Raw genomic sequence first — 27,700 nt, 5'->3', positions numbered from 1 at the left:
AAAAAAAAATCAAGGTACTATCACTTAAATATAATAACTTCCTATGCCCCCCCCCCCCGGGATACCACCTTGATAGGATGCAGTATCTACTTTAAATTAAAAAAAATTAACTTTTTGGGATCTCTGCTTTCAATAAAAAAAAATTCGAGATATTATCATTTAAATGTAATGCCTCCCTACCCCCCCCCCTCTGGATACCACCTTGATAGGATACCGTCTCGTTTTCATTAGAAAAATAATTTACCAGAGGCACTTCATATGGAAGGGGTCGTCGTATAAACTTCAAGGGGGCTCATTCGATTGCAAATCGAGAGTTCTAGTGCCCTTTTTAAGAGTCAAAAGTGATCGGAGGCCAACTAGCCCCCCCCCCACACCCTTTTTTCTCCAAATGCATAATATAAAAATTCTTATGTAGCCATTTTGTTAATAGTAGTTGTACGGAAATATAACAAAAACTCCAGGGTCGAAACAAGTCCCCAGGACCCAGGGGCAAGCTTTGCAAGTTATAACCTGGGGACAAATATGATTCTTATAGAAGGGATACTTGTATAAACTTCAGAGAGGGCTCATTTGATAGGAAATTAAAAGTTCTAGTTCACTTTTTCAGAGTCAAAATAGATCGGAGGGCAACTAGCCCCCCCCCCCCACGCCCTTTTCCCCAAATTCATCAGATAAAATTTTTGAGATAGGCATTTCGTTAAAAATGGCTATCTCAAAATTTTTATTAGATCGGTTTGGGGAAAAAAGGCGTGGGGGGGGGGGGGGGGCTGGTGCCTTTGGATCTCTTTTGACTCTTAAAAAATGAACTAGAGCTTTCAATTTCCAATCAAATGAGCCCTCTCTGAAGTTTATACGAGCATCTCTTCCATAAGAACCATATGTGCCCACAGGGCATAATTTACAACGACTGCCCCCGGGCCCTGGGCACCTATTCAGTAGAACGGAGCCCTTTTGTAGACCTACGCTCTTCATGCCGAGCTGAAAAACTTTCTTCCCACTGTTTTGGTGAGACTTCTGAAACAAGACATTTTCATGTCTGCTGATGAAATGTCTACCAGTTTGCTTGAGAATTTTGACAACTATTTGCAGGACACTATTGTAGGTGGGTAGTTTGAGCTTGGTTTAGATGCTCAGAAACTCATATTGGTGGAAAGACAAGGGTTCCGTTGAAGGGCGCGAAGGCGGCTGCCGAACGCTTGATCAAGAAGCGCCCTATCTCTTCTAATAGCCTTCTTGAAGCGCTTAGGTGCCTGGATACCAGGGAAAGAAGAAGAGGTAGAAGTCTATCAGATATAGTTGTAATTGCTCGAGAGATCCCAGTTGGAGTAAGTTTTAATGATGTTAACAGTGAGTGGGTATTGCTGCAAGCCGAGAACTCAGTAGAACCAACGCCCTCGCGGGTCGGCCATTATTGGCATCAAATCTTCTCTATGACAGATGCGTTTGGTGGGTAAAAGTGTATGCCTTTGGTGAAGCTTGTAAAAGTTGTGTTGACATTATAACACGGCTGTGCTGACGTAGAGAGAGGTTTGTTGCTCACAGAAATACTTCTTCCGTCGGACAGAGTCTCCTTGTCAGAAAGAGTCCTGAATACGAAGCTGTGTTTGATTGACGAATTGAACACATATGGAGGCAAACCCGAAAGGTTTCCTATATTCCCAAAGAATTGTTAACTTTGGCTAGGTTGGCATGGTCAAAATACCAAGACTATTTGGATAGGAAGGCAAAAGAACAAGCTGCTGAACGAAGCGTCCAAAAGAAAGAAAGGAAGCTGAACGTAGTTGATATCTCTAGCAAAAAAAAGAAGCAAGATAGACTGGAGGATTTATTGCAAGAAAAGCTGGCCTCTGAAAAACAAAAATGAGCAATTGTTGATGCCCTCTTGAAAGAAAGCGCCGATCACTTACAGAGAGCGGTGGCTTCAAAGGATTCCGTTGACATCGCCTTGGCCAATTCCCTACTAGAGAATGTTATGAAAGCACTAGAACATGAAAAAAACGATTCAGATGAAAGAGAGCGGGCTGGGAAGGACATACAAAAGAAGAATTCAGACTTCATAAGCAGGTTCGCCAATCTCTCAAAGAAGTCTGAGAAGTGAATGGGTTAGCTTATAAGCTGAAATTTTATGGATTTTTTTTTTTTTTTTTTTTTTTTTTAGTAAACCCAACTGAAAATATGAAAAAAAGATGGGTAAACAGAGACAACTGACCCGTCTCCAGGGAAAATGAGTTTTTTCCGAGGCCCATGAATATGACTATTTTTAGGGCGACTTGGTCACTGTTTCTGATTCATAAGCAAAGGAATGTTTTAACCATGAATTGCAATCAAAATCCCTTCCAACTTTGGTACCTATTGGTCCATTTTTTCACCCTATAAGTCACTTGGCAGATCGTCCAGTCACTTTTCTAATGAGCAGGAATCATTCCAAACCCTGTAAGCGTATCTCCACAAAGAAATAGAAGCATAATAATATTTGTTGTGTTCAATAGTAGCGTTTTCTGTCACAAGTGGCCTTAAATTAGGCAATTCGGTGGCATCTTATGCGTTTTTTTTCTATTGTCTGTTGGCAGTCCTGTCAAGTTCAGCCATCTCCAAAATCTCAACATTTGGTCATCCAAAAGATTTCTTGTTCAATGATGCTCCCGTGTCATATTCTGGGGTAGTAGCTTGTTGTATACCAATGAATTACTTTATGTTTACCTCTTTACTCTTGTTCATTAATCATGTTTATTATTATATATCAAACTAGCTTTGCTTTTTCGCTAGAGTAGCTTAAATTCAGCAATATGTTGTGTTACACAATTCAATTGCTGGATATTGACAATTAAACATAAAGAGCTAATGAACAAGCTAGAGTTCATCATATTTTTTATTTTACTTTGGCGATCCTTTGGTTGACAGATTATCCATTGGATAATTGACAGGGGTCAACTAAATATCAGAATTATTAATTTACTTTATTTCATCTCAATGTGTAGGGAGCGAGATCAAAGTTGTTGTAGTACCCCAATTTGCTGATTCTGTTAGTGAAGGTGATGTGCGATGGGAGAAAAGTGTTGGAGATAGTGTCGCTGAAGACGAAGTTGTCTGTGAAATTGAAACTGATAAGGTAAGTATCATCTTTCTTTGTATTCCCTCTCTCTCTCTTCCTTCGTGGCTAATTTACTCTCTCATTGCAGGCAATTCCTTATGGAAAAAATATTGATAAAAAATAGAAACTTTTACGGAAAATTCACTGATGACATGGAAGATTTATTTTGTTTATCGATAATAGGATACTAATCATATTAATGTATTAATTTAACATGTGGCGTATATTTAATTGTGAGACTCGATCAATGGTTTCTTAACAATATCAAAGCTAAGTGCATGAAATTGGCTAAATTGATCAGAACGATGTGTTTACTGCAAATGCTGATTTAAGCATACCACTGCTTTTTTAAAAACCAATTTATATAGAAACATTAATTTTTTTAAAAAAAGCTTGAACCTTCTGTTAGTCATTACGGGAATGTTAATTTAATTTGTATGACTTAGAAGATTATTATTTTTTTTTTAGAGACGTGTTCTGATATATTACCACTATTTATAAATAAATAAAAATTTATGGTTGTCTGGTAGAAAAACGACATAATATTGTGGGATTTTAAATTTTTTTATTTTCTGAATGTTTCAAGGGTTGTAGCTATTGTTTTCTTTTTTATTGTCATGAATAAAGATGACAGTATTGTCATCTCTAAACTTTAGTTTGGACCCTAAGTTTTTGAAAAACCCACTTAAAAATATAAAAGAAATATTAATATTCTCGAATGAACAAACAAAATCATTATATGTTGTGTAGTATTCAGAAAAAAACTCACATGTTTAATTATTTTCATTGCTTTTATTTTTCTGAAATTAGTGTCTTAGGTTTTTTTTTATCTCAATTTCTAATGCAGTAAATTGAAATTTGTCTAGAAAAAGATTTAGAAAAGCCTTAAAAGTATTAACCTTCTAAGAAAGACGCAGTTTAAAAAATCCATAGAATAAACTGACAAGAATAAATTAAAATGTGTCTTGTGTTATGAATAGAAAAAAAAAACACGAATATTCGTTGATTTGTTCTACGTTTGTCTGTTAGGACATTGGCTCTTGTGGGTGTCATGGTTGTAATTAATGCCACTATGGGCTTCAAATTTTAATGTCAGATTTATTGTAACCGTAGTTATAATTGTATGTATCTAAGTTTGTTTTTACATTCAAGTACATGAGGGAAAATTCGTCGTTATTTTGGTAGTTTATCTTTATAGACTTCAATCCCAGTACCCGCACCCGCATCTGGTGTTATACAAGAAACATTTGTTGAAGATGGTGCTACTGTGCAAAGTGGCATGAAACTATTCACCTTAGCTCCTTCAGGTAAGAATCAATTTCTTGTATTTAGATTCTTGTACACAGTTGGACTGGAGTAATTTTTTCTTATAGTCAGGAGAATCATCATTGCCAGGAAAAAAAAACTAAAGCACTAATCGCTGTGATTCAGCCATCCTTCCTCCATCACTAAAGAAAACTTGATAAAGTTTAAAAGGTAATGAGGCTCTGTTGTGCAGAAGAATTGTAAAAGCATCATAAACAGTTTTCAAAGCATAAATTATCTGTATTTGAATCCTCAAATTCTCATTAAGCATAAATTCTAAATTTTTAATGATTTTAATTTACTTTACGCCCTTATTAGAATTGAAATCAACGTTTATTTTTTTTCATAATTTTGGAGAAATAAGTTTCCTCTATCCTCTAACAAAATTGTCTCTTGTTAAAAAGTTTGCTATTCAAAACTCAGTATAATATGTGATTGAATTCATATTGCATGGATTTTGCTGTTTTGCTTTTATGTTTGCTATTATGCTATGGTGTTTTTACTATTGTTTTCTGCATAGAGTATTCTTTTTCTTTTGGTATTTTACATTTCTGACTAGCAAATAACCTAAAGAAACTGCAGAAAAGTTGACAAGAACAGAAAGGAGAAAAGAAAAACTGAAATGACATATGATGCATGTAAAAAGGGGGAAAGGCTGAAAGAGCCAAAAGTCACTATTTATTTTAAAATTGATTTCTAATAGGCGCAGAAGCTGCAAAACCATCGCCAGCAGCCGTGGAACCAGAGGTGAAGAAAGTTACCCCACCAGAAGGTGTTGTGCCAGAGCCTCCAAAAATAACTACTCCACCTAAGCCCGAGACTCCTACTCCTGCCTCTGGACCAATCCCGACAACTCCTCCACCCATACCTCCCCTTCCAAAAGGGCCCATGAGCTCCATTCCAGCTGAAAGCATTAAGCCAATACGCGCTACTCCACTACAAGCAGCTACCGTAAAGCTTCCTCCTGAAGATTATACTAAGGTTTGTTGGTTTATTCTCTCTTCCTTATTTTCCTGAACTAGGACTGCTTTGACAGACTGCACTGACAATATAAGCTTAATAACCTTGTTGGGATACTAATATATGAGGTGGAAATCATTGTCATTCTGATGTTTAAATTACATAAAGTAATTAAAGAGCATAAGGCAGTTAGTCTGAAAGAAACCGACTGTAAACAAGTATAAGATTTGTGTTGGACTTTAATACCTTAACTGAAAAGGAATTCAGAAATAATTTCTATTGCTATGTTCTATCCTAGGCAAACAAAATATAAATGTTGTTTAAGCTGTCTGAGTTCTAAATTTGAAGGGGTTCAACTTGTTTTTTCAAGCCATAATTTTAACAATACCTTTCGGACTTCATTCTCAAGCACGCTCGAACTTTCAAATACAAACCTAAGGGTAATATGGCAGAGGCAATATTGAAATTTTGTCTTGAAAAGCCATTTAACAGCCTGAAAATCCTTAGCTTAGGCAGTTTAAGGGAAATGATTTTGTTATTTTTTCCAATGAAGCTGCAGTAGAAGAACTATTATTCTTGTGCTGTGTATATCTGAGGAGTAAATTCAGGAGTCCCACCTATCCACCACCCCATCCCCATATGAAGTTCTTGTTAAATATGTGGTTCATGGACTATAATAAAATTAGTAGATGAGACCAAATATAGTTGAATTGACTAAAAAAAACCCATAGATATGCACTAGCAGAAGTCCCGGAGGGAAAGTACCAACTCTTACCCCTATTTGTAGACAGTGGCATATTTAGGATTTTCGTTTTTTTTGGGGGGGGGGGAGGGTACAAGCTAAAAGGTAATGGAAGTCCAGAAACTTACCAGAAACTAAATATATTACTGTCATAGTCTTCTTTTTGAGCTTATTTATTAAATTGCTACTAAAGAAAAATTTAAAATATTCGGCTCTATTAACCAAATAGAAGAGATCTAGGCTTGCTAATCCTTGATTCGGACAAAAAAAAACAACATACTCACTTGATAAACATGATAAACATTGATGGATAAACATGTGTGCATGACTATTCAACCTGCCCTTTCCTGTCTGATTTCGGAGGTATGTTTTTAGCCCCGTCTACATTCGGCGTTTTCTGGAAAACTGGGACGGAAAACTGGGTTTTGTAGACTGCTACCGCCGTTCCATTTTTCCGTTTCTGTGTACGACAAAAAAAAAAAAATGCCGAAAATGGGCCGGTATGCTAAAAATCAGGAAGTCAAGACGGGTTGTTCCGTTTTATGGGAGCTTAATCAAGCAATACATTTTATAATAAAGCCATCGGACTTACAAGGAAAAATAAAGAAGCTTGTAAAATCTCTCAGAAATGGTCGAATGAAGAAACTTTCTAACTAATTGAAATTTGGAAGGACAAATTTGATGACCTACAGAAAAATAGGATATAAAGTCCAAACTTATATGGCCATGGCAGAGGAGTTATCAAGGAGAAATAATTTATTCCCACAAAGAAAAACTGTGGAGATTAAGACCTGAGTCTACTATATTTGAGGGACTACTATAAATGAAAAAAGTGATCCCCTCCCCTAAAATTATGAAGAGAATAATGTTCATGTGTCAAAACTAGTGCATTTTTACAACCATAATTCACACATATACGTTGTACTACCTAAATTATCTAACTGGGGAAGTTGTGTTTTCTGATAGTTATGCACAAATTAAGAGCTCATTACCTATTAGTGATCTGTACCAGTACGAATATTGAGGAATATTTTATAGCTAGGTTGTCTAGGGATGATATTAAACGGGTGATTTCTTGTATAGGTAATTGTTTTGCCGCTGGGGAAAGAAGGAGATATTTAAGAAAGGGTTAGAACAGAAAATTGTCCTTACAGCTGTTTAATGTATGGAGAGTGGAGGGAAAATGTGTTGTATTTTTCGGGGATGGATGGGGGGGGGGTAAGGGATTTTAGAAATTAATTTTTAAAGAGGGCGAGGGGGAAGAGTAGTCAGCGAACAAATTGTTGAAGTATGAGTGTTTTGTGAGCATTAGGAATCTGGTGCGGTTTTTTCGAATGGGCACGACCCAATGAGAGGGTGTTCTTTGATGATTATATTTATGTTAGTTTTTATCTTTTAATTAATATTGTATGTTGTTTTCACTTTTTAATTGTTTAATTGAATATTTTAATTATTTGTTTATGTTATTTTCTTTTTTCTTTTGTCGTTTATGACCATGGCTGTGCGGAGCTTTTGGTGTCGAATAGACATACACATATATGTACATACGAGAATCTCAGATTTAGTTAAGAAATAGGAAATGTTGATCTATGTTTGTTGAATTATGATTTTGGGCCAAAGCCATCATAAATGTATCACATGGCTGCATTTTGATTTTTGGAATTTGCTTTTGATTTTTACCAGTGTAGACTCCTACATGCATCCCAGATTTCCAGAAAACGCCAAATGTAGATGCGGCTTTAAGCTGCTTTAAGAAGCTAAACGAAGATTATGCAGATACAGTGGTATCAGAGAGAGTGGAGAATACAATCAAGAGCGAATGCATAGTTGGAAAAAAGCGGTTGTTGTACACACCAAGAGTTTCATAAACTATATTAGGATAATAAGACTTATCTATAGACCTCCAGTTGGTTTGCCAGACCGTCAGCTGAGTAAGAAGACTAGTCTCAAGGAAACAGAACTGCTTATAGTTTGGCAGCTTCGTCACAATTTTGGCTAATACACCTTCAACAGTAAAACAAGGGAGCAGAAGTTGGATTTGAAATGTTGTAGCTCAGTTCTTCACATTGCTGATCGATGTGGGGAAAAGACAAAGTATTTGTAAAAAAAAGAGAAGTTTTAGAAGAGGGGAATGACTGACAATGTCGCCTTATTATTGAGTCAAGTGTTCCGATACTTTCAGCTGTCTGGACTGCTTTTCCATTAATAGAAGGAAGATTTCTTTTCCGCTAGCCCTTTTAATGCAGACTTGGATAGATTGATATGTTTACAGCTGGCAAGTAGATCTAAATTTTCCTTCGACAGGGAAACAGAAGTTGAAAGCAGAATCGAGCTTATTTTTTTTAACAAGGATCAGAGAGAAAATGAAGCTGAACTCAGTTACGGCTGCTGCTAAGAAGCTGGTTTTAGCCATTAGACCAGAATCTGTCTGATTGTCAACAAAGCTCTCCAGTACTCAACAACATCAGGGGAAAGCTCCAAAAAAGTGATAACACTATCATGCTTTTCAACCTTCCATGTGTCGTAACAGCGAAGGAGTGTTTGCTTTTTTGTATGCGGCTGAACAGATGGCAGAGCAGAAGCTAATGACTCAGTTCGTTTGGGGGAGAAGGAAAAAATGACTTTCGCAGTATCCATTTAGCATTTGAATTGAATATATTCTGGAGACATTCACTAAGGCAAGGTCTGAACAGTGCAAAGCACATTGCGCGTAAATGGCAAGTGGATACTGGTTTCGTATCTCTGCTTAAGCACCCTTTACAAACCGGGTATGTTACTACCTCCATTAAAGCCAATTCCAACTAACTTGTTCATGTCTAATTCAAAATATAAGCACAGTCTAATAATCTGCTTTGCCATACCTACACCACTCAATTTATTTGCAGTGCCGAAGTTTGAAAACCTTTCTTCTATTTGATGATCGTCATAGAAACGAATGACCAGAACAAACTGTTCTTTTGAAGTTACACTCGTCTCATCGGCCAATATTGAAAAACATTTCGCATTTTTTGTTCTTTTCAAAATTGCGTCCCGAAATACACTGCCTACACTATCGACGATATTGTTCTGCGCTGGAGGAGATTCATATTTTGTGTTTTTTGCCGATTATTCGAAATGTTCCCGCAACTTTGACCTTCACACCTGCATAATTGTCATCCATGTTTCATATTTTATTTTATTGTTACGCTAATTCCAAGAAGAGATAGGATAAGTGACCTCATAGTCGCCGCTCTCCTTTCTTTGCAGGCCTTAGGAGAACGCTTTTGGTTCAAAAAACGGGAAAATGAACCCAGGCCTCAGAAGACGGGGGACAAAAAGTGCAACTATTGTTGTCTAACAATCCGTTCTTGTGTGCCTTGGCTCATAGACAATCCTTTTCTCTATTTCAACAAGGATTTTATGGTATAGTTGTAAAATCGAGCAACAATCGTGTAAGCTGTATTTTTTTCCAAGTTTGAGTCTCGAAATTAGGAATTTGGTAGATATAAAACACCCACCGTATCTTTAGTTCTTGTATCTGTTTTTATTTCACCCCATCTTTCCCAAGAAATTAAATTTGTGGAAAAAGACCAGTTAGACAATCAATATATCTATTGTCTAAAACTACTGAGTTAATAAAAATCCTCTGTCGAAGAAACTAACCCGCTGTGCAGTGTAGCTTCTCCAATAGTTACGGATTTCTGGTGGCTGCTTTATAACTACAAAAATGTTGAATAATTTTAAACTTCTTTAAGGTATTAAAGAAAGTTATTGTGTTACTAAGGCTAGGATTTGCAAGTAAAATATTCAATTAGAATTTGAAGTGATATAAGGTATTTAAACTGTTGGTGAGGTTTTCATGTTGACAATAACTGTAGATCTACTTCTAATAGAGAAATGATCTGGACGGTTAGTGTCAATGCCATGCTGTTATAGGACTAATCTGTTTCATTTTTAAGGTCCAATCTTTCTCGTGTATTTAAAAACGTGAAAAAGGGGAAATGGTGTATGAAGCTGCAATAAAAAATGGCCATTAATTATTAATCCCTTTGTGTGGTATGGCTTTCCCAAGAATTAGATTAGGCGAGTACGTTCCACCGTTTCTTCAACAGCTGGAACAGTAGGAGTCAAAGCACCGTCTTCATCAGTTATACGCAGTGTTTTGAAGAAAAAAAAAATTGTACAGAGATTGTTGACATTTTCGTTTCGCCATTATGATATCTGTCTATATATTTTCTTATTTAAGTACCATTCAGTCACTTTCTTTCTTTCACATTCACTTTCTGTTTAAGTATCACTGAGTCACGTCGAGTCACAAATGCTAACAACGAAGCTTATATTGCTTTCAACCTGACCAAACATAATCACAATAAGTATGAAATAAGACTCGACCAAAAAGATGGAATGACAGAGGCAATGACGATTCCTGGCTAAGGATGTGAAATAGATCTTAAAAGTGTAGGATCTAGTCAGATATATAAAAGCAATAAGAGAATTTTAAAGGAGAGAAATTTTATTGCTGTGCAGCACTTCCAATATATTATCAAAGTAAACAACACAAAATGAAGGGGACTGTTGAGAGAAAGAAGTTAAACTCTTAAAAAAATTCCTTGGGAATTTTAGGGGCAGAGCCCCTCCCCCCTAAATACGCCACTGTTTGTGGGTATGGATGTTTCAGTTCTTTAACTCCTTTGGCTGTTTCGGTTTTCTTTTTATAGCTTAAATTTATGAAGGTAAATATGTATTTAAGGGAGGTAGTATTTAAAATCATTTTCAACTTTTATATATTTTGTTACTAGTCTATTCTTTTTTTTAACTGAATGAAAATATCCTACCCAGTTGCTGCATGACTGATCAGTGTTTTTCAAATTAAATTAATTGCATCATTTTTAACCTAGTTCAATATTTCCTGAGCTAGTAATTACAGATGTAGTCAATCGTGTCGATAAAAATAGTTTCGATATATTTAGGGTGAAAATCTCAAATTGAATTGTCAACTATAGCAATTTAAATTGTATAGGGTGTCTTGAAAGTTCTTTACTATAAGAATTATTTTGAATAACCTAAATATAAAGAAAAACATGCACTTTGTTGATTTTTTTTTTTTTTAGCAGATAATCATTAGGCTTTGGGCGGCACTATTTAAAAACATGAAGCTGAAGGGGGCCTACAGTGCCAGTGATGTAAATTTGTGTTTTTAAAAAGCTTCAGTCATTAGTTCCTAAATAATTAATCAATGCTTTTAAAATGCTTTTAGATTTAGGCTAAAGCAATTTTGAAAATAAATTTAGGCAAAATATCCGTTATTTTTCATATGAAGTCGAAATGTTTAACATTTTGTAGATGGTGCCGTTCGAAGTTTGGTATCTCCTTTCATACTTTATTCTAGATCATGTTTTTAGCGGTTCCATTGTAACTGAACCCCCGTGTAACTGAACCCCAAGCAACTAAACCACCGTGCAACTGAACCACCCTACAACTGAACCACCGTGCAACTGAACCACCGTGCAACTGAATCCTCGGACTACTAAACCCCCATGCAACTAAACCCCTTTATCTGAATCCTCGTGCAACTCAAACCCATTTTAATTAACCCCCGTGTAACTGAACCACTGTGTAACTGGATTCCCGTGTAACTGTACCACCGTACAGCTGAACCGTCATGCAACTAAACCACCGTACAATTGAACCCTCGTTTAACTCAACCACCATACTTACATTGGGTAAAACACAAGTTAGAATCTTTACATGTTCAACCTTGTTGGAATTGTTTGCTTTTTTAAGTCTTTATATAAATTACTGTCAAGAGGATTTATAAAAATGCTCTGTTTTGTTGTCGCAAAACAAAGAAAATCGGACGTCATAAGCTCTGAAATCAAGGTTTATGTCTCTTTTTTATGTCTGTTGTTTGGGGTTCCCTTCACCCTGTCACTTTCTACGGGTCTAAGTGTTTACCCCCCTCCTACACGGAAAATTTCCCCTCCTCCACCCACGAAAACCTCATCACCTGGAAAATACCGCCCTTGCGGAAATTATGGTTTTCAAAATTTAAAAATCTTCTTTTAGTCGTGTTATTTTTTAATTGAGAAGTTCCAAGGGAAGTGGAAAAGCGGAATTTATGTGTAAATCTTGCCCCCCCCCCCCGCTCAGTGCAAATACTTTCTTCTCATGAAAGATCCTCCAGAAAACCCCCACACAAAAAATTTCCGTATGTTTCCCAATGACAAATACTATCTGTATGCAATAGACAAATAAAAAAAAAATTAAAAAGGAACTGAAACTTCTACAATTGGGTTATCTGATTGTTTTGTACCTAGGAAGAGAGGGAGATATCTCAAAGGATGCATTTGGATGCCAAAACATCTCAGCTCTCATTGAGCCTTCAAATAAATACAGAACTAGCTCTAAGGGAGAGACGACAGGAGGATGGGTATAGAAATTGTTTGATAATCCCAGGCATTTCTAGACTTTTTTTATAAGCCGAAAGTGATTGGAGACTAATCAACCGCAAGAGGTATTTTTTTTTTTGGGGGGGGGGGGCGGGATTTTCTACGGGTAGGTATTTTCCGCGGGGTATTTTCCCTAAAGGATGTTTTTTTGTGGGGGGGGGGGGGGGTAAACGGTGGCTCTCACCGTCTACATACTGTAATTTTTTTTACCACTTTGTTTATTTTGTTGTTTTCATTTTTGGGTATTTTCTACGCTCGTAGTTGTTATCGTTTAGTTTGGAAAAGGTTAATTACCTGCTTCGGTGCAGTGGTTCAGTTGCACGATGGTTCAGTTACACGAGGGTTCAGTTGCACGGTGGTTCAGTTGCACGGTAGTTCAGTATGATGTTTAGCTTTTGTAGTACAGATTCTTAGAAATTTCTTATTTTGATTGCAAATAAAAAAATTTTTTTTGGCTGTTTTTGTTTAATTTTGTTTATGAATTTATCATTGATTTTTAATCCCATCTTCTTTTGTAAAATTACGAGTTCAGACATAGCTTATACAATTTTTCTATCTCCGTCTAGGGAATAACTGGAACACGGACTGAGCAACGTGTTAAAATGAATCGAATGAGACAAAGAATCGCACAACGACTTAAGGACGCACAGAATACAAACGCAATGCTCACAACATTCAACGAAATCGATATGAGGTTTGTTCATTTTTTAAATATTTTTTCAACAGACTGCCATTGTTTAACGGCAAAAAATTTCGTCCCCACTTTATGCTCTTTTTCTTCTTTCCCAACAGGACACAAACATGGTCTGGGTATCCCGTCAGGGTAATCATTCTGTGATTTCCTCTTCAATAGTTTGTCTTGCTATTTGTTTTTTGGTCTTGTCAGAGGTTAGCAAGAGTAAAATTTAATGCAAGCTTGACTTATAAACCGAAATCTGTTTCTTTCTACTATTATGGGTGCGAAGTTCTTCTGTAAGTCACTTATTATATCTAATAAGTGACTTATATAAGAACTATTATAAAGGACTTTTTTTGTATTATGTCAAGTGATGATGCTTATTCGAAGTATTATAAGGAAATTGCGCTTGCATCTTCATAACCTGTAGTCTAGGGGCTATTTTCGTTGCAACATAGTGTTTTTTTACGTAAAGACTCTATCGCTCTTGGTCTTTTTTGAAACTGACAAATGGGTTAGACCTGGCAGCAAATTCATTTTATAATGTACGTAAAGGATACGGTAAACGTAATCACAACAAGACTAAATGGTACAAAATGATAAATTAACACGAACATCCCTTAAGAGACTTAGTGTCGTAGGGGAAGAAAAACTACTAATACCCAAAACAAACTGCAACACCAAGTCGCCTGAGGCCAACACATTTGTGTACTTTCCTCCTCGAACCTCATCTGTTCAAAGCTTCACATTTCTTCCCCTTCCGTGACGTTCCATTTTTCTTTAAATCTTTTCTAATGTTCTCTTTCAACCCCTCTGGGGCAGTGTTGCCACCACGAATTTCCAAAATCTGTGAAAAAAGAACCAAAATACCTGTGGAATTCGTCCAAAACCTGTGACTAGGGCTGTAGCTAGAATTTTTGATCGGGGGGGGGGGGTCGTACTTCAAAATATTTTATAGTAGCCTATCGCTTTGAAAGGTAAAAAGACTGTGTTTTTTTTCCTCTGTTAACGGTAGGTAGCACGTTGATAAGCGTGTTGGTGAGCATTTCGGTAACATGTACTTTACCTTGTGGGTATACAAAGTTAAATACCTTATTTAAAACGCTATTGATTATTGATTATGGCTTTTGAGACTGCTCATCTCAGCTTTTTGCATAATTTAGTCCAACAATTTTTTTTCTTTTTTTCTTCTTTTTTTTTTTTTACCCTGGGAATTATAGTTTTTAAGAGTCCCTTGTGGCAAAATATAAAAAAGGTTCCGTCAGTTACTTTGCTCTAAATCCTTTTGAAAGTTTAGATAGGAGGTAAAAGAGTTATAAGTACGTTTATGGAAGAATAGTTTATTATCATTAAAATCATCGCTTATTCAATGCTGACCCACCAAAGGGTAACAATTGAGACCTTAATTTTGAAGAGATATCAAAACAGCCTTAAAAGTTGTTCAGAAGGAATTTTTGATCGGGGGGAAGGGGGGGGTTGTACTTAAAAAAACATTTAAAAAAACGCATGATTTTTTTTTTTTTAGTTTAATGTTGATAAGTAACATTAAACCAAAGAAAATGTATATATTTGAAATCAGCATAACAAGCCAATTCTTTGATGTATTAATTGTTATAAAAATTTATTTCTTTAGAGTTTCGGTTACTATTGGGCTGACTCGCTCCTTACAATCGAACTGTTATCAGGAACTGTTTGATTTTGATATACAGAAAACTAGATATTACTTATAATTAGACGGTTTGCTTCAAAAAAATTACTAATTAACGTCCCTAAGTTTTGTTTGAAACATTAAGCTATTAGTTACTATAGTATCAATGCGCAATTGAAGCTATTGAGAAGGGAATATTATAAAATTCTTAAAACAATTCTTCAAAATCCTAAAATACTTACATGATTCCTAAAAGCGCTTCAGGTAACCCCCCCGATGGTCAAATATATAGCCCAAATAATGTATTTTCCATATATTTTGCCATGCGTCGTCCATGTTTCATCTTAACTCCCGTAAATTGAATCAACGTTGACGAAATAAAGAAACGGAAAAAAGCGTGGGAAATACACAATTTGGGCTATACACTGCTACCCCTTTCCCCAGTGTGCGAAGTGATCTCAACATAAAGAAAAACATAGAAAGGGCTATAGGTTCGCCGCATTTCAATATTTTCAATAAAAATACAAATAAACTTTTTCTTTTACAATAAAAACATCCCCTTTAAAAAGCTTTTTTAAAGCCTAATATGGAAAAGAATCCTTAGGGGCTGCATGTAGCCTTTCATAGAAACAACAAGTTGACTCACTTGACTTCAGATTGTATCTCAGCGTTATAAAGGGAGAGGGAGGAGTTAATAAACAATTAAACTTGATGTGATCAAGTAAATCCAATAAAAAACAATCTTGGAGAAGGTATTTTTTGAATTTAATATGAATAATATTATTAGAATAGTTTACCCAAATAGCAATTCATTACCCATCTTGTAATATTTTATTTTAAAAAACTTCTAATAATGTTTACCTATATTTTGTATGATAAATTATACAATTTACCTATGTTTTCTTTATCTTTGAAATTATTTATCTTTCTAACTTTAGTAAATTCCTTCTTCGTAGTTAATGTATGACTGAAAAAAAAAATCAAAGTTCTGCAAGATATTTTTGTTTTCTCGGCATAGCAACTGAGCATTCGGTCTCATAAGTCATAACTGAAGATGCATTGAATGTTTAACCGAACCCGATACGGGGTAAATGAATACACATGTCAAATAAGCTGGAAACAATTTGTTTTTCAAGGGAAACATGTTGCTATCGAGCAATTTGTTGGTCTTATAAAAATAAAATTTCAGGACTGCAGCATGAATAGTTTCTTTTTATTTAAAATACATGATTGGACAAAATGCCAAAAGTCTCCTTTTCAGACCCTAAATTGTCACCAAAGGTGAAATGTTGTCATAAAAGCGCTAATGTCCCTTTGTTGGCAGCCATGTTGGTTGTTTTTCTTATTCATCCGGTCAAATATCGGAGCAGCGTAAAGATTTCTTGGAAAAACTCCATGCATCGCTTGATTACATCCAAACGCTGGGATCCTACTTACTGGTGACGGAAATGAATTAAACACAAGTCGTCTTTGTCGGGAAGCTGATTTAAAACAAAATGTTAATATCCCAACAACAGAAGGTGGTACTTCCCTTGACATTATTTGCACAAACATGCATGAATTCTATCAAATCCCAATTCCCTCCCCCCTTTTGGTGGCAGTTACCATTTTACGCTTTCGCTAAATCCGATACAAGATCGTATCTGCAAATATAGATTTGATGAATTTAAGTATCGACCAATTACTGATAGTGGTCTGCTCAATCGTTGGAACATGGCTTTCAGAAGAGCAATGGGAAGATGTATTCGCTGACTACGAATTGAATAAGAAAGCCGAACTTTTCCAAGAAAAGCTTATCAAAAACTATTTACTTCATTTTCCAGAGGTGAAAAAGAAAAGATTTTCTAATGACAAGCCATATAAAAGTAATACAATAAAAAGTTTAATCCAACAAAAAGTAAGACTGTTTCGCCAAGGAAAAACTGAAGAAGCTAACCTTCTGAGAAAATCTCTAAAGAAGTAGATTCGGAAAGCTTCAGCGCAGTATTACCGTAACAGAGTAAATGCACTCTTTAAAGCAAGACCGAAGCAGTGGTATAATACAGTCAAGAAAATCAGTGGTAAAATTGTCAAAAATGTTGACTTTAATTTTGATGTTCCCTCTGACACTACAGCTAATTCACTAAATAAACATCTTGCCACTAGTGTACTAACCCTCCCTTCTCTCTCATGTAATATTCCCTACCTCCCAGTACCAGACAAGGATATCCCAGTAATACAACCTGTTGATGTTGAGGCAAAAATACTTAAACTAAAGAGAACTTCAATATACCCCTTTGATATTCCAATTGATTTAGTAAAAGCATTTCCTGATAAATTATCAAAACCTTTATCAAATATTTTTAATACAATAACTAGATGTGGTTCATTTCTTAAGTGCTGGAAAAAATGATTTATTACATCTATACAGAAAAAAGGTGTTAGGTTGGGTTTTTATGGAGTCCGACCAATTACATTAATACCAATATTCTCTAAACTGTATGAGAGCTGCGTAGCAGATTGGCTTAAAGAGACGATCCTTGAACTCATTGATGAACAACAATTCGAAAACATGAAAGGCTTGTCAACGACACATTACCTGGTCAGTCTCCTCGATTCAGTTTAGAAACTACTTGACGAGCCAGATACGTGGCTCGATCTCCTTTTAATTGACCTCCAAAATGCTTTTGATCTTGTTAGTCATTAAATTAAAAAAAAAACAAGTTTTTTTTAACTGAAAGTAAGGAGTGACATTAAAACTTAAAACGAACAGAAATTATACCGTATATGAAAGGGGCTGTCCCCTCCTCAACGCCTTGCTCTTTACGCTAAAGTTTCTTATTGTTTTAGAAAATAGAATTGTAAGAAAGAGTCAAACTTTAGCGTAAAGAGCGAGGCGCTGAAGAGGCGACAGCTCCTTTCATGTACGGTATAATTTCTGTTCGTTTTAAGTTTTAATGTCGCTCCTTACTTTCAGTCAAAAAACTTGTTTTTTTATTTAATTTCTGAACATTTTTGAATTAATGCAGATTTTGATTTTGGCTAACCCTACATGAATAATTAAAACGAAATTTGCATATTCATTTTACCTTTTTTGGTTAAATGGCTTTCTCAAAAGTTGTTTAATTTTATTTATGAACGATTTTATTAGTAATAAATATGCGTAACTTACGAATTAACTTACGTAACGAACTTCTATATTCGTATATTTTTATTATGTATATTAGGGAGTTCGCCCCCTAGTCAATACATCGCTCTTTACACTAAAGTTAGAATTTTGTTCCAATTCTTTAATAATGACCCATTAATCACAAAGGCCGTTAATTAGAATAAATAGCGTTTATGAAAGTACTAAAAAAACTTTAGCGTAAAGAGCGAGGTATTGACTAGGGGGCGAAACCAATCATATACGTAATAACTTCTGATTGTTTTTTTTTAATAATGCTGGGAAATCCGGCGCCCCCTTCATAGCAATGTGCCTTCCCCCGTGAAAACTTCCTCCATGGAAAGATCCTCCCACGTAACCCCCGATCCACCCCCCCCCCCTTTTACTAGAAAAAATCCCCCTGAAAACGTCTGTATACTTCCTAATAACCAATACTATATGTAAACAATGGGCAAAGTTCATAACTTGCAGCCCTTACCCCGGGGACTGTGGGGAATTGATTCATCCTCAAACACATAGTTATTGTATTTTTCGACTATGCTAAAAAAAATGGATGTCTCAAAATTTTGATCGAGTGACTTTAGGAAAAAATTAGCGTGTGAGGGGGCCTAGTTGCCCTCAATTGTTTTGGTCACTTAAAAAAGGCACTAGAACTTTTAATTTCCGTTCGAATGAGCCGTCCTGCGATATTCTAGGACTACTGGGTCGATACGATCACCCCTGGGAAAAAAATAGATAAACGCGCATCCATGATCTTTATTTTGGCAAGAAAATACAAAATTCCACATTTTTGTAGATATGAGCTTAAAATCTCTACAGTAGGATTCTCTGATGCGCTGAATCTGATGGTGTGATTTTTAATAAGTTTCTGTGATTTTTAGGGGGTGTTTCCCCCTTTTCTCGAAAATCAGGCAAATTTTCTCAGGTGCGAAACTTTTGATAGGTATGATTAAACTCGATGAAACTTATATATTTGAAATCAGCATAAAAATCTGATTCTTTTGATGTATCTATTGGTATCAAAATCCCGTTTTTTAGACTTTCGGTTACTATTGAGCCGGGTCGCTCCATACTTACAGTTCGTTGCAACGAACTGTTTGATAACGTTTTAGTTGAAAAATTGCTGAACGAATTTTTAAGTACCTCATTTTCTAGTCAGTATTATTGCATCTTTTCTGTCAAATAGAAGTCAAGTTGTTAAGTACAAAAATGTTTATTCTGATTCACTCCCTATTTCTTTTGGATGTCCGCAGGGTACGCTTTTAGGTCCTTTACTATTTTTGGTAATGATTAACAATCTTGCTAATAAATCAGCTGATCGATGGAAGTTTGTGGATGACATGTCATTGCTTGAAAAGTGCAGTAGAAATGTTAAGAGTAGTGCAATGGAAATTCTCGAAGATGTTGCAAGTGAAGCGCCAAGGTCGAAAATTAAAGTGAATTCCCATAAATCTAATAGTGTGACCCTTAGTTTTATTAAATCATAGCCATCATTTACAACTCCAATACCTAATAAAATAATCACAACAAAAACTAAACTCTTAGGGGTCACACTGACTAGAGATTTGAAATGGGAGCTCTATTGTTAAACAGGTTAGTGCATCTCTGTCTCTCCTTAAGCTATTTGCTGAATTCTCATGCCAAAAAGTACATATCCTCCGCCTTTACATATCTTTTATCCGTCCACTGCTTGAGTATGATTGCCCGGTGTGGCATTTTGGTCTTACGGTGGATCAGTCTGATAGGCTAGAAATTATCCAGAAGAGAGCCCTGATAATTATTTACGGTCAGGGCAAAGTGCCTTACATTCTCCTCCTCAAGGAATTCCGTCTCCCTACCTTCGCAGCCAGACGTGTTACTCTTTTTTCTAATTTCGGGAATAATCTGGGTCGTAATCCACCCTTTCAATGTATACTCCCAGCCCCTAATTGCCCACCAAAGCCCCGTTTACCTCGTACAAAAACACAAAAAATCCCGGTTCTAAATCCTATTAATGCAGGAACTGGGCGTTACAGAAAGAGCTTTGTGCCAGTGTTCGTTGAAATTATAAACAAATGAAAATTGTAATATACCATGTTAATGTATCATGTTTAGTGTTAATGTGTCAGTTTGGTTGTTTCATTTTTATTTGACAGGCCAGTAGGGTTCATCGCCGTATGTTTTTATAATATGCTTATGTTTTTTTTGTTTTTTTTTTTATAATGTAGGCTACCTGTCAGAAAGCAACAAGTTCTGCAGTTTAATGTTGTGAGAGTTTGCTTGTTAATCAAGTATCATTCATTCATACACACACTTTCTACCATTACACGGCAAAAACCTGCGAACCTGTGACAGTACAAAAAAAATTGTGAAATTTCACAGGAAACCTATGACGGTGGTAGCAACGCTGCTTTGGGGACGCTCTGCTTTTCTTTTTGTCCTAGATGAGTGGTTGAAAAGCACAGTCTTTGGCAATTTAACATCTTTCATTTGTAAAATGTAGCCTATTCATATTATTCTTTCTTTCGTTTTAGACCAGAAGATGTGAGCGAACCACATTTTTCGTACAGCTTATTGTTTGATGTCAGTTAAACAAGTATCTGAAACTTTTCTTCGAAATATCCTTCGGGAAACATTTCGCAAATCTACATAAGCCTTCGAAGCACCCAGGCCTCATAACCATGCTTGACCACTTTCATGACCTTGGTTTCCAATATCCTAATTCTATTTCACAGATTTAGTTTGCAAGTCTTCCAAAAAAATTTTAATTGCAAAAAAAGCATACTAACTTCGACTATTTTACTTTTTATATCTTCACTGCGTCTATCGTCGTTAATTACAGCACTACCCGAGCAAGTAAAGATGCCCACTTGATTGATTTTTTTGTCACCTAGTATTGCCTCTTCACCCTCATTTATTGCTAGTCCAAGTGAATTAGTTTTCTCAACTTCGATGTTCAGACACTTTTTGTACCCTGAATTATCGAAATCTCCAGAACTCATTTTTTTTTATCTAGGATTCTCTAGTCATATGCATAATCCAAGTCAAGGAGAGTTTTATGTTTCCATCTTATACCATTTTCTGCCATTAGCCTTTGCCGTGTTCCTTAGGATAGCCTTTGCCGTGTTCCTTAGGAATAAAAAAATCTAAATATTGCAATGAACCCGCTGCCTGCCGGTATACACAGGATTTTGACTTTAAATAAGCATAGTTTGGCTAGCATTTTTCTAAAAATCAAATGATATGCATATACCATTGTAAATTGCACCCTCTGGGGGTTTTGAAAATATACAACTTCTGTATAAATAATATTGTCATCGATTGTTGTAATAGCCCAAAATTACATTTCGTCGGTAAACCATCTACTAAGACATTTAAAAAATCGCAAATATTTATTAGTATCGCTTAGGAAAATGAAAAAAGCTGTTTTTTTTTCTCTGGTCACTATAGGTAGCAAGTATGTATGTATATATTTCCAAAAAAAAGCCATCGGATCATAGGAAAAAAAAAACAGAACATAAACATAACAAAACCAACAAAAAAACACAAATAAATTAAAAAGAAAAAAACAAATAAATTAAAAAGAAGAAACGTACTTATATATGAATCTTCACGAAAATATTTATAAGGAGATACATCTTTCACGATGTATCAGTCCTTCATCAACATACTTAGCCAAATTCCTTTAATGTCATTATAACTCGTGATCCTACAATCCCTTCCATCCGCCTTCTATCTGCCAACACTAACGAAAAACACTCGTTTCTCAGATCCACCAATTCCTTACAATTCCCCCAAAAATGAAAAATATCCTCATCATCTTCCCCTCACATCGGACGGGGGACTGGGTTAAATCTCTACCGCTAAATATCCTGTCTATTTCCCCAATATTACGTAACCCTCCCCTTAGTTTCAAAATTTTTTTTACTCCTTCACCTGCAACCCACATTTAAGACAAACCTCTTCCCCCCACGTTTTTTTTACTAAACTCAATGGAGTTAAAGATCCCGAAGCCTCCTTCCGAGCCTGCCACTGTTGTATTCCTTGCTCATTTAACCTTTCCTTATCTTATCAACCACTGTATCCGAATTCAATCCCTGACCTTCATTCCAAAAATACGAATATCCTACTTCATCTAAAATTTTCTTAATTTCTTGTTGCCACCCTACCTCTATCTTACTCCTCCAACAAACTAAAATATGCTTCTTTCGCTAGCCTATTTTTACTTCTTAAAATTTTTACCCAAAACTTTACCATTCTTATTAATCTATTTTTTCTTAGCCTACTTAGTCCTATATCTCCCTCTTGTACAACCCTATGAGCAGATTTACGGGCCCAAAAATTTCTCTTAAAATAATTTCTTTGCATTCTCTCCAACTCCTCACTTTCTCTAAAACCCCACAGCTCACACCCGTAATGCATAACCGAGAGGAGTTTAGTTCGAAATAAATATTCATGTATTGCTAAATCCCTAACCTTTCCAACCTAACTTTTAAAAATTAAATTCATTTACATATTTCCCTTTTGTACTCTATGCTCAACCCCCCCTACATACTTATCATTCCAAAAAAACTTACCCCGTAAGTACACGAATCCTCTTTCAATCTCTATAAAATCACCTTTAAATCTAAATTCATAATCTTTCCTTAATTTTCCACCTTTCCTAAAAACTACAATTACCGTTTTCTTGTTATTTAATTTTAATCCATTCATATCCAAATATTCCGTCATTATGTCTAATGATGTTTGCATTTATTTTGCCGATTGTGCTATGAGAGCAATGTCATCAGCAAAGAAAAGCATGCATATTTTTGAAACCCATATCAGTAGGCTAGTTCCGGGGTGCATATCTCCTTAAAGAAATCGACTATATCATTAATATACCCGTTGAGCAAAATCGGTGACAGTGGGTATCCCTGTTTTAAGCCTATTCGGGTCAAAATTCTCCCGGATAGCTTGCCTAGTAATCTAACAACTAGGCCTACTGAACTATATATTCATACAATTAATCTAGCAAAATTTACAGGCAATCCAATCTCCAAACGTAAATCGCTACGTAAATCCTACCCCCTCTTTTCATTATTCCTTTTCTATCTATACTCTGTAAAATAAAAACCTGCTCTATTGTACCCCCTTCTTTCCTAAACCCGCCCTGCTCCTCTATGAATTTCCCTAATTTTTCTGGATCTTTACCTAGCCGTCTATCTACTATCTTACAAAAAATATTGCTAACTATGGGAGAAATGTGGATCAGTCGCTAATTCGACGATTCTTTGCTGTTTCCTCTTTTATATAATGGTCAAGCTATACATATTGTCCATTCTATTGGCCAGCTGCACAATAAAAATATGGGGCTGAAAACGACAGCTAAAACGGGTATGCATACTTCTTTTGCCTTTTTCTATACTGGTAGTGGAACTTTCTTTAGCTGATTCTTTAGCTGATTTCATAGCCTCCCATATCTCCTGTTCCGAAGTTGGTACTATCAATTTAATAATAACATGTTGATAAGCGTTCTGGTGAGCATTTCACAGCAGAACTGGTACTTAACCTTGTGGGTTTACAAAGTTAAATACCTTAGTTAAAACGCGAATTATTATCGATTACGGCTTTTGAGACTGCTTAACCTTTTGCATAAATTTACTCCAAAAAATTCTTTTTTTTTTTTTTTTCTTTTTTTTTTTTTTTTACTCTTAGGAATTATAGTTTTTAGAGTTCCTTGTGGCAAAATGTAAATAAAGTTCCGTCAGAGGCTTTGATCTGAAACTAAATATCCCTTTGAAAGCATTGATAGGAGGTAAAAGCGTCATAAGTGCATTTATGGAAAAATGGTTTATTAACACTAAAATGATTGCTTATTCAATGCTGACCCACCAAAGCTTAATAATTGAGACTTCAATTTTCGAGAGTTATATAAACAGCCTTAAAACATGTTCAGTAGTTCATGCAAGCTTGTATACTATGCAAAGTATCAAAGAGGTAAGACTTAAATTTTGACCGCTGAAAGTTTTCTTGACCTTAGGTTTATTTATATCATTTTGACCTTGGTTGCTTACGTTATGTAGATTTTATATCTTCAGCATTTTGAAATTAAGATATTCTAATTAAAAAAGATACGACATTGGAATGATTCTGTTATGTTATTGTATAGATCTTTTTTAGTTGAAGATTTTTTTTTTAATATGATTTAGTTTATTCCAAAATGTGCTGATATTCGTTTATATGTATTTATTTTCATTCAGTAATATTGCTGAGTTGAGGAAAACATTTGGTGAAGCCTTCCAGAAGAAACATGGAATCAAGTTTGGTTTCATGTCTGCGTTTGTTAAAGCAGTTGCTTATGCCCTTACTGACCAGCCTATTGTTAATGCAGTCATCGAGGGACAAGATATAGTTTATAGGGACTATGTTGATATTTCTGTTGCTGTTGCGACTCCCAAGGTATTTTTTAAAAGCTACTTTATTTTTTGTTTACTGACTAGCTTTACTTCGATCAAGATTCAAACAAGAGTGATTTATTAAGTTTTATTTATTTTTTTCATATTTTTAAGGTAATCTACCTATGATGAGTAAAAATGCATTAGATTCAAATACATGCTCAGTTGTGTTGCGTTTTTGTCCTTCCTAGTCAAAATTCGTATAACAAATAAAAAAAAATAAAAAAAAAAAAAAAACAAAAAAATAAACGACATACATTTGTTTCTGATTATTTTCTTTTGCACAGTGTTTTGGTCAGTTTTTACCTATAGAGCTGTTACTTAAAGCCTTATTTTCATCAGGCCCAGCTTTGATTAATTATTAGAGTCTAAACCTGTGCTTTCTGGGGTTTTAGATCTCTTTTGTCGGTAATGGAGTTAGTTGGTATTTATACCAACTAACTTGTAGTAAGTGATAACCTAAGTTATCACTTATACTAAGTTACTTATACTAAGTAACTTGTAGTAGTGATAACCTATCATAATGATATTTCTCTTAAGCGACCTCCTCTCCCCTCTGAATAGGAATGTTGATTAGCCTAGAATCAGTTACGCCTTTGGTGTGGCTATGTCAATCGCTAGTTTAGACATCACAGATTAAAGAGACTGCTTATTGATATCATACCGAAACTTGTACTTTAGCCCAATCTTCTTTACATGGCTTTCATTTGTGAGAGAGACTATTTTTGTTAAGTATAGTTTTTTTTTTGTTTTTTTTACGGAAGTAAACAGCGAAGTTGAAACTAAAAACGAACAAATATGATTGATTCGCAGATAACGCAAGGTATATCTACAAAACTAGCTCAAATAAACCGACTTTTGTGATATTTTACGAAATATGTAAAGTTCTTAGAACCAGCGCTTTACTGAAAACACTGAACTGGCCTCAGAATACAAGATGTTTTCAAAGGAGCAGAAATTTCCATAAGTAGAGTGTTGAAATTAGATGACTAATTTATAAGGCCCTTACTAGTCTTTCACTTGCACGGGGTTTATACAGTTGTATTTTCCTAAAATAAAACCTTGAGCCAAACTAGTTTTCAGCAAATTGCTAGTATTCCCCACAGATGTAGGAAAGTAAGACGAGTCAGGTTATTTGAGCTACTTTGTAGATATATCTTGTGTAACAGATATATTTGTAAATGCTGTGTCTAATGGTATGAAATACCTTGTGTAACAAATATCCCATGTAAATGCTATGTCGTTTACTAGGCTATAATTTCTTCGAGGAGCGCTACTCCTCAAGTGGGAATAGAGTTGACAGCAAGGTCCCCAGTCTTGTGTGTACCCTGACAGGGTCAATGCAGCCCTTTGCAGAGGGCGTTGTCCATAGATCTGGATCTTACGCCCTGTCGCAGTTGTCCTCCTATAGAGGATCCTCCCACTATGGTTTTCTGCGTCACCATGCAATTTAACCCACTGCTGAGGGAAGGTTTGTAGCTCACGGGACGTGTACACACGTCGGTGGGTCCTGCTGAGTGTACAATCGAATGGCCTTCTTCCTCTTCCGCCTGTATTTACGCCCAAGGGATAGGATGTCTAAGTTTCTATTATGGTAATTCGCACGAAATTTTAATTAATTCGTTCTTTACTTACTGTTAATTTCCATATTTAATACTTAATCTAAATTTAGCAAAAGCACTGGTTTAGTCACCCGTTTTGAAACTCCACCTAATCAATCTCAAGATCTCTAGCCTTCAGGAGGTTTTAATTTCGAATTGATTGTAACAGTCTACAGTAAAAAAAAAAAAAAAAAAATCGTTTATTGGTTTTCCAAGAAGGGGATGGGACTCAAAATCTTAAGTTGAGGGTTTTAAACTATGACAAATTGATTGGCAATCTTAAAATTTGGTTTCGCGGTAGTTTTACCCTCTTTGGTTGAAAATTGATATTTTGCGGCGCAAAATGGTAGAAAACGCTACTTTGCTGTCGCATGATCGCTGTCGTTATTGAAAAACGTCATCGTCTGCTGACTTTTTATCAAAAACCTTGGTAATCACTGCAGCATTTATGTTATTATCAGCTGACGATTTATGAATAAACACGGGATTCGATGCTGCATTTATGTTATAGTTTAGATGCATTTTCAAGATGAGGGCTCAAACCCCACTTTTTAGGGCCTAGATCACGGGAAATCAATTGGATTTCTTAGAATTTCCATTCTCTGGCATTTTCGCCCTCAATGGCCAAAAATCGATGTTTTGTGGCACGAGCTACAGAAAATGTCACTCTGCTGTGGCACGATTTCTTTCCTACGTAAGAAGAGCACTAGATGTTGCGATTTTCTTTCAAATAAGCGCTCTCCCACCATACTACGACCAATTGTTTGACATAATCACCCCTGGGATTAAAAAAAAAAGAAAAAAGAAAAAAAGACAAATCAGTGTTTTCCATTCACAAAACTAATTCTGACGCCACTTTGCAGAGATTACAGGCTCTTTTTCTTTGTCCCCCCATCATTTATTTTCGCAATATAATTTTTCTATTAGGATTAATCGGAAGAATAGTTTCCATTCTGAATCGTCTGATGGCTATTTTTTCTTGCTATGGTTTATTTCAAATGCGCTTTCAGACTTTCGGTTGCTAAGGGCTGTGGCTCGCTATTTACTAGGCTGCAGCTATTATTTAATTTGCAAGTCTCTTTAATGTATTTTTTTTTTCTCTACATAATTTGTCTCTTAAAAAAACACAAAAGAATGTATTATTTACTCTAAGATAACCCTTATCAAAGAGTTCGTGATAGCGAACTGTAAATAAGGACCTACTCGTGCTAATAGTAACCGAAACCTTTAAAAGAAATTTTGATAAAAATATATATATAAAAAGAAATTGCATTTTATGGAAATCCCAAATACGTAAAATTCTTTAAGTTTAAGGCTACCTATCCGACGCTGTGAGAAAATCTGTCTAATTTTCTAAAAAGGGGAAAAACAGCTTCAAAAAAGGATTGATCTAATAGGTGGAAACTAAACTATCAAATTCGATATATCGGAGAACCCTAATTGTGGTGTGTTCATCTAATTTTACTTTTTTATCAGGAGCGATCGTGTTGAACGAATGGTCTTAAAATTTTGAGACAGAGCTCATTAGCAAGTTTTCAGCTCATTTGAGGTTTTATAAAATTATTAATAATAGTATTTACTTGCAGAGGGGATGGGTGGCTGAATCCTCAAAAATTAAATTTCTATGCTAAAATTTTCTGGCTTTCATTCAGCGCTTAGATAAATATAGAAAAAGAAGGGTATAGGCG

The 27,700-nt window shown here is 35.5% G+C and overlaps 1 protein-coding gene across 1 annotated transcript in view; it reads left to right on the top strand.

The window, feature by feature from the left end:
- Window positions 1-27,700, top strand: part of LOC148950339 (dihydrolipoyllysine-residue succinyltransferase component of 2-oxoglutarate dehydrogenase complex, mitochondrial) — a 77,129-nt gene that overhangs the window by 36,804 nt on the left and 12,625 nt on the right. Inside the window, exons 3-7 of the mRNA XM_089092307.1 lie at window positions 2,979-3,109; window positions 4,290-4,398; window positions 5,100-5,377; window positions 13,093-13,220; window positions 24,217-24,415. Of these exons, the coding sequence (XP_088948433.1) occupies window positions 2,979-3,109; window positions 4,290-4,398; window positions 5,100-5,377; window positions 13,093-13,220; window positions 24,217-24,415 (845 nt within the window). The remainder of the gene's footprint in view (window positions 1-2,978; window positions 3,110-4,289; window positions 4,399-5,099; window positions 5,378-13,092; window positions 13,221-24,216; window positions 24,416-27,700) is intronic.

The sequence above is a fragment of the Artemia sp. Qi Xiang Cuo genome, chromosome 7 (genome assembly GCF_049724085.1).
Source record: "Artemia sp. Qi Xiang Cuo chromosome 7, ASM4972408v1, whole genome shotgun sequence".
Classification (NCBI taxonomy): Eukaryota; Metazoa; Arthropoda; class Branchiopoda; order Anostraca; family Artemiidae; genus Artemia; species Artemia sp. Qi Xiang Cuo.
This window is presented reverse-complemented; position numbering and strand designations above follow the sequence as displayed.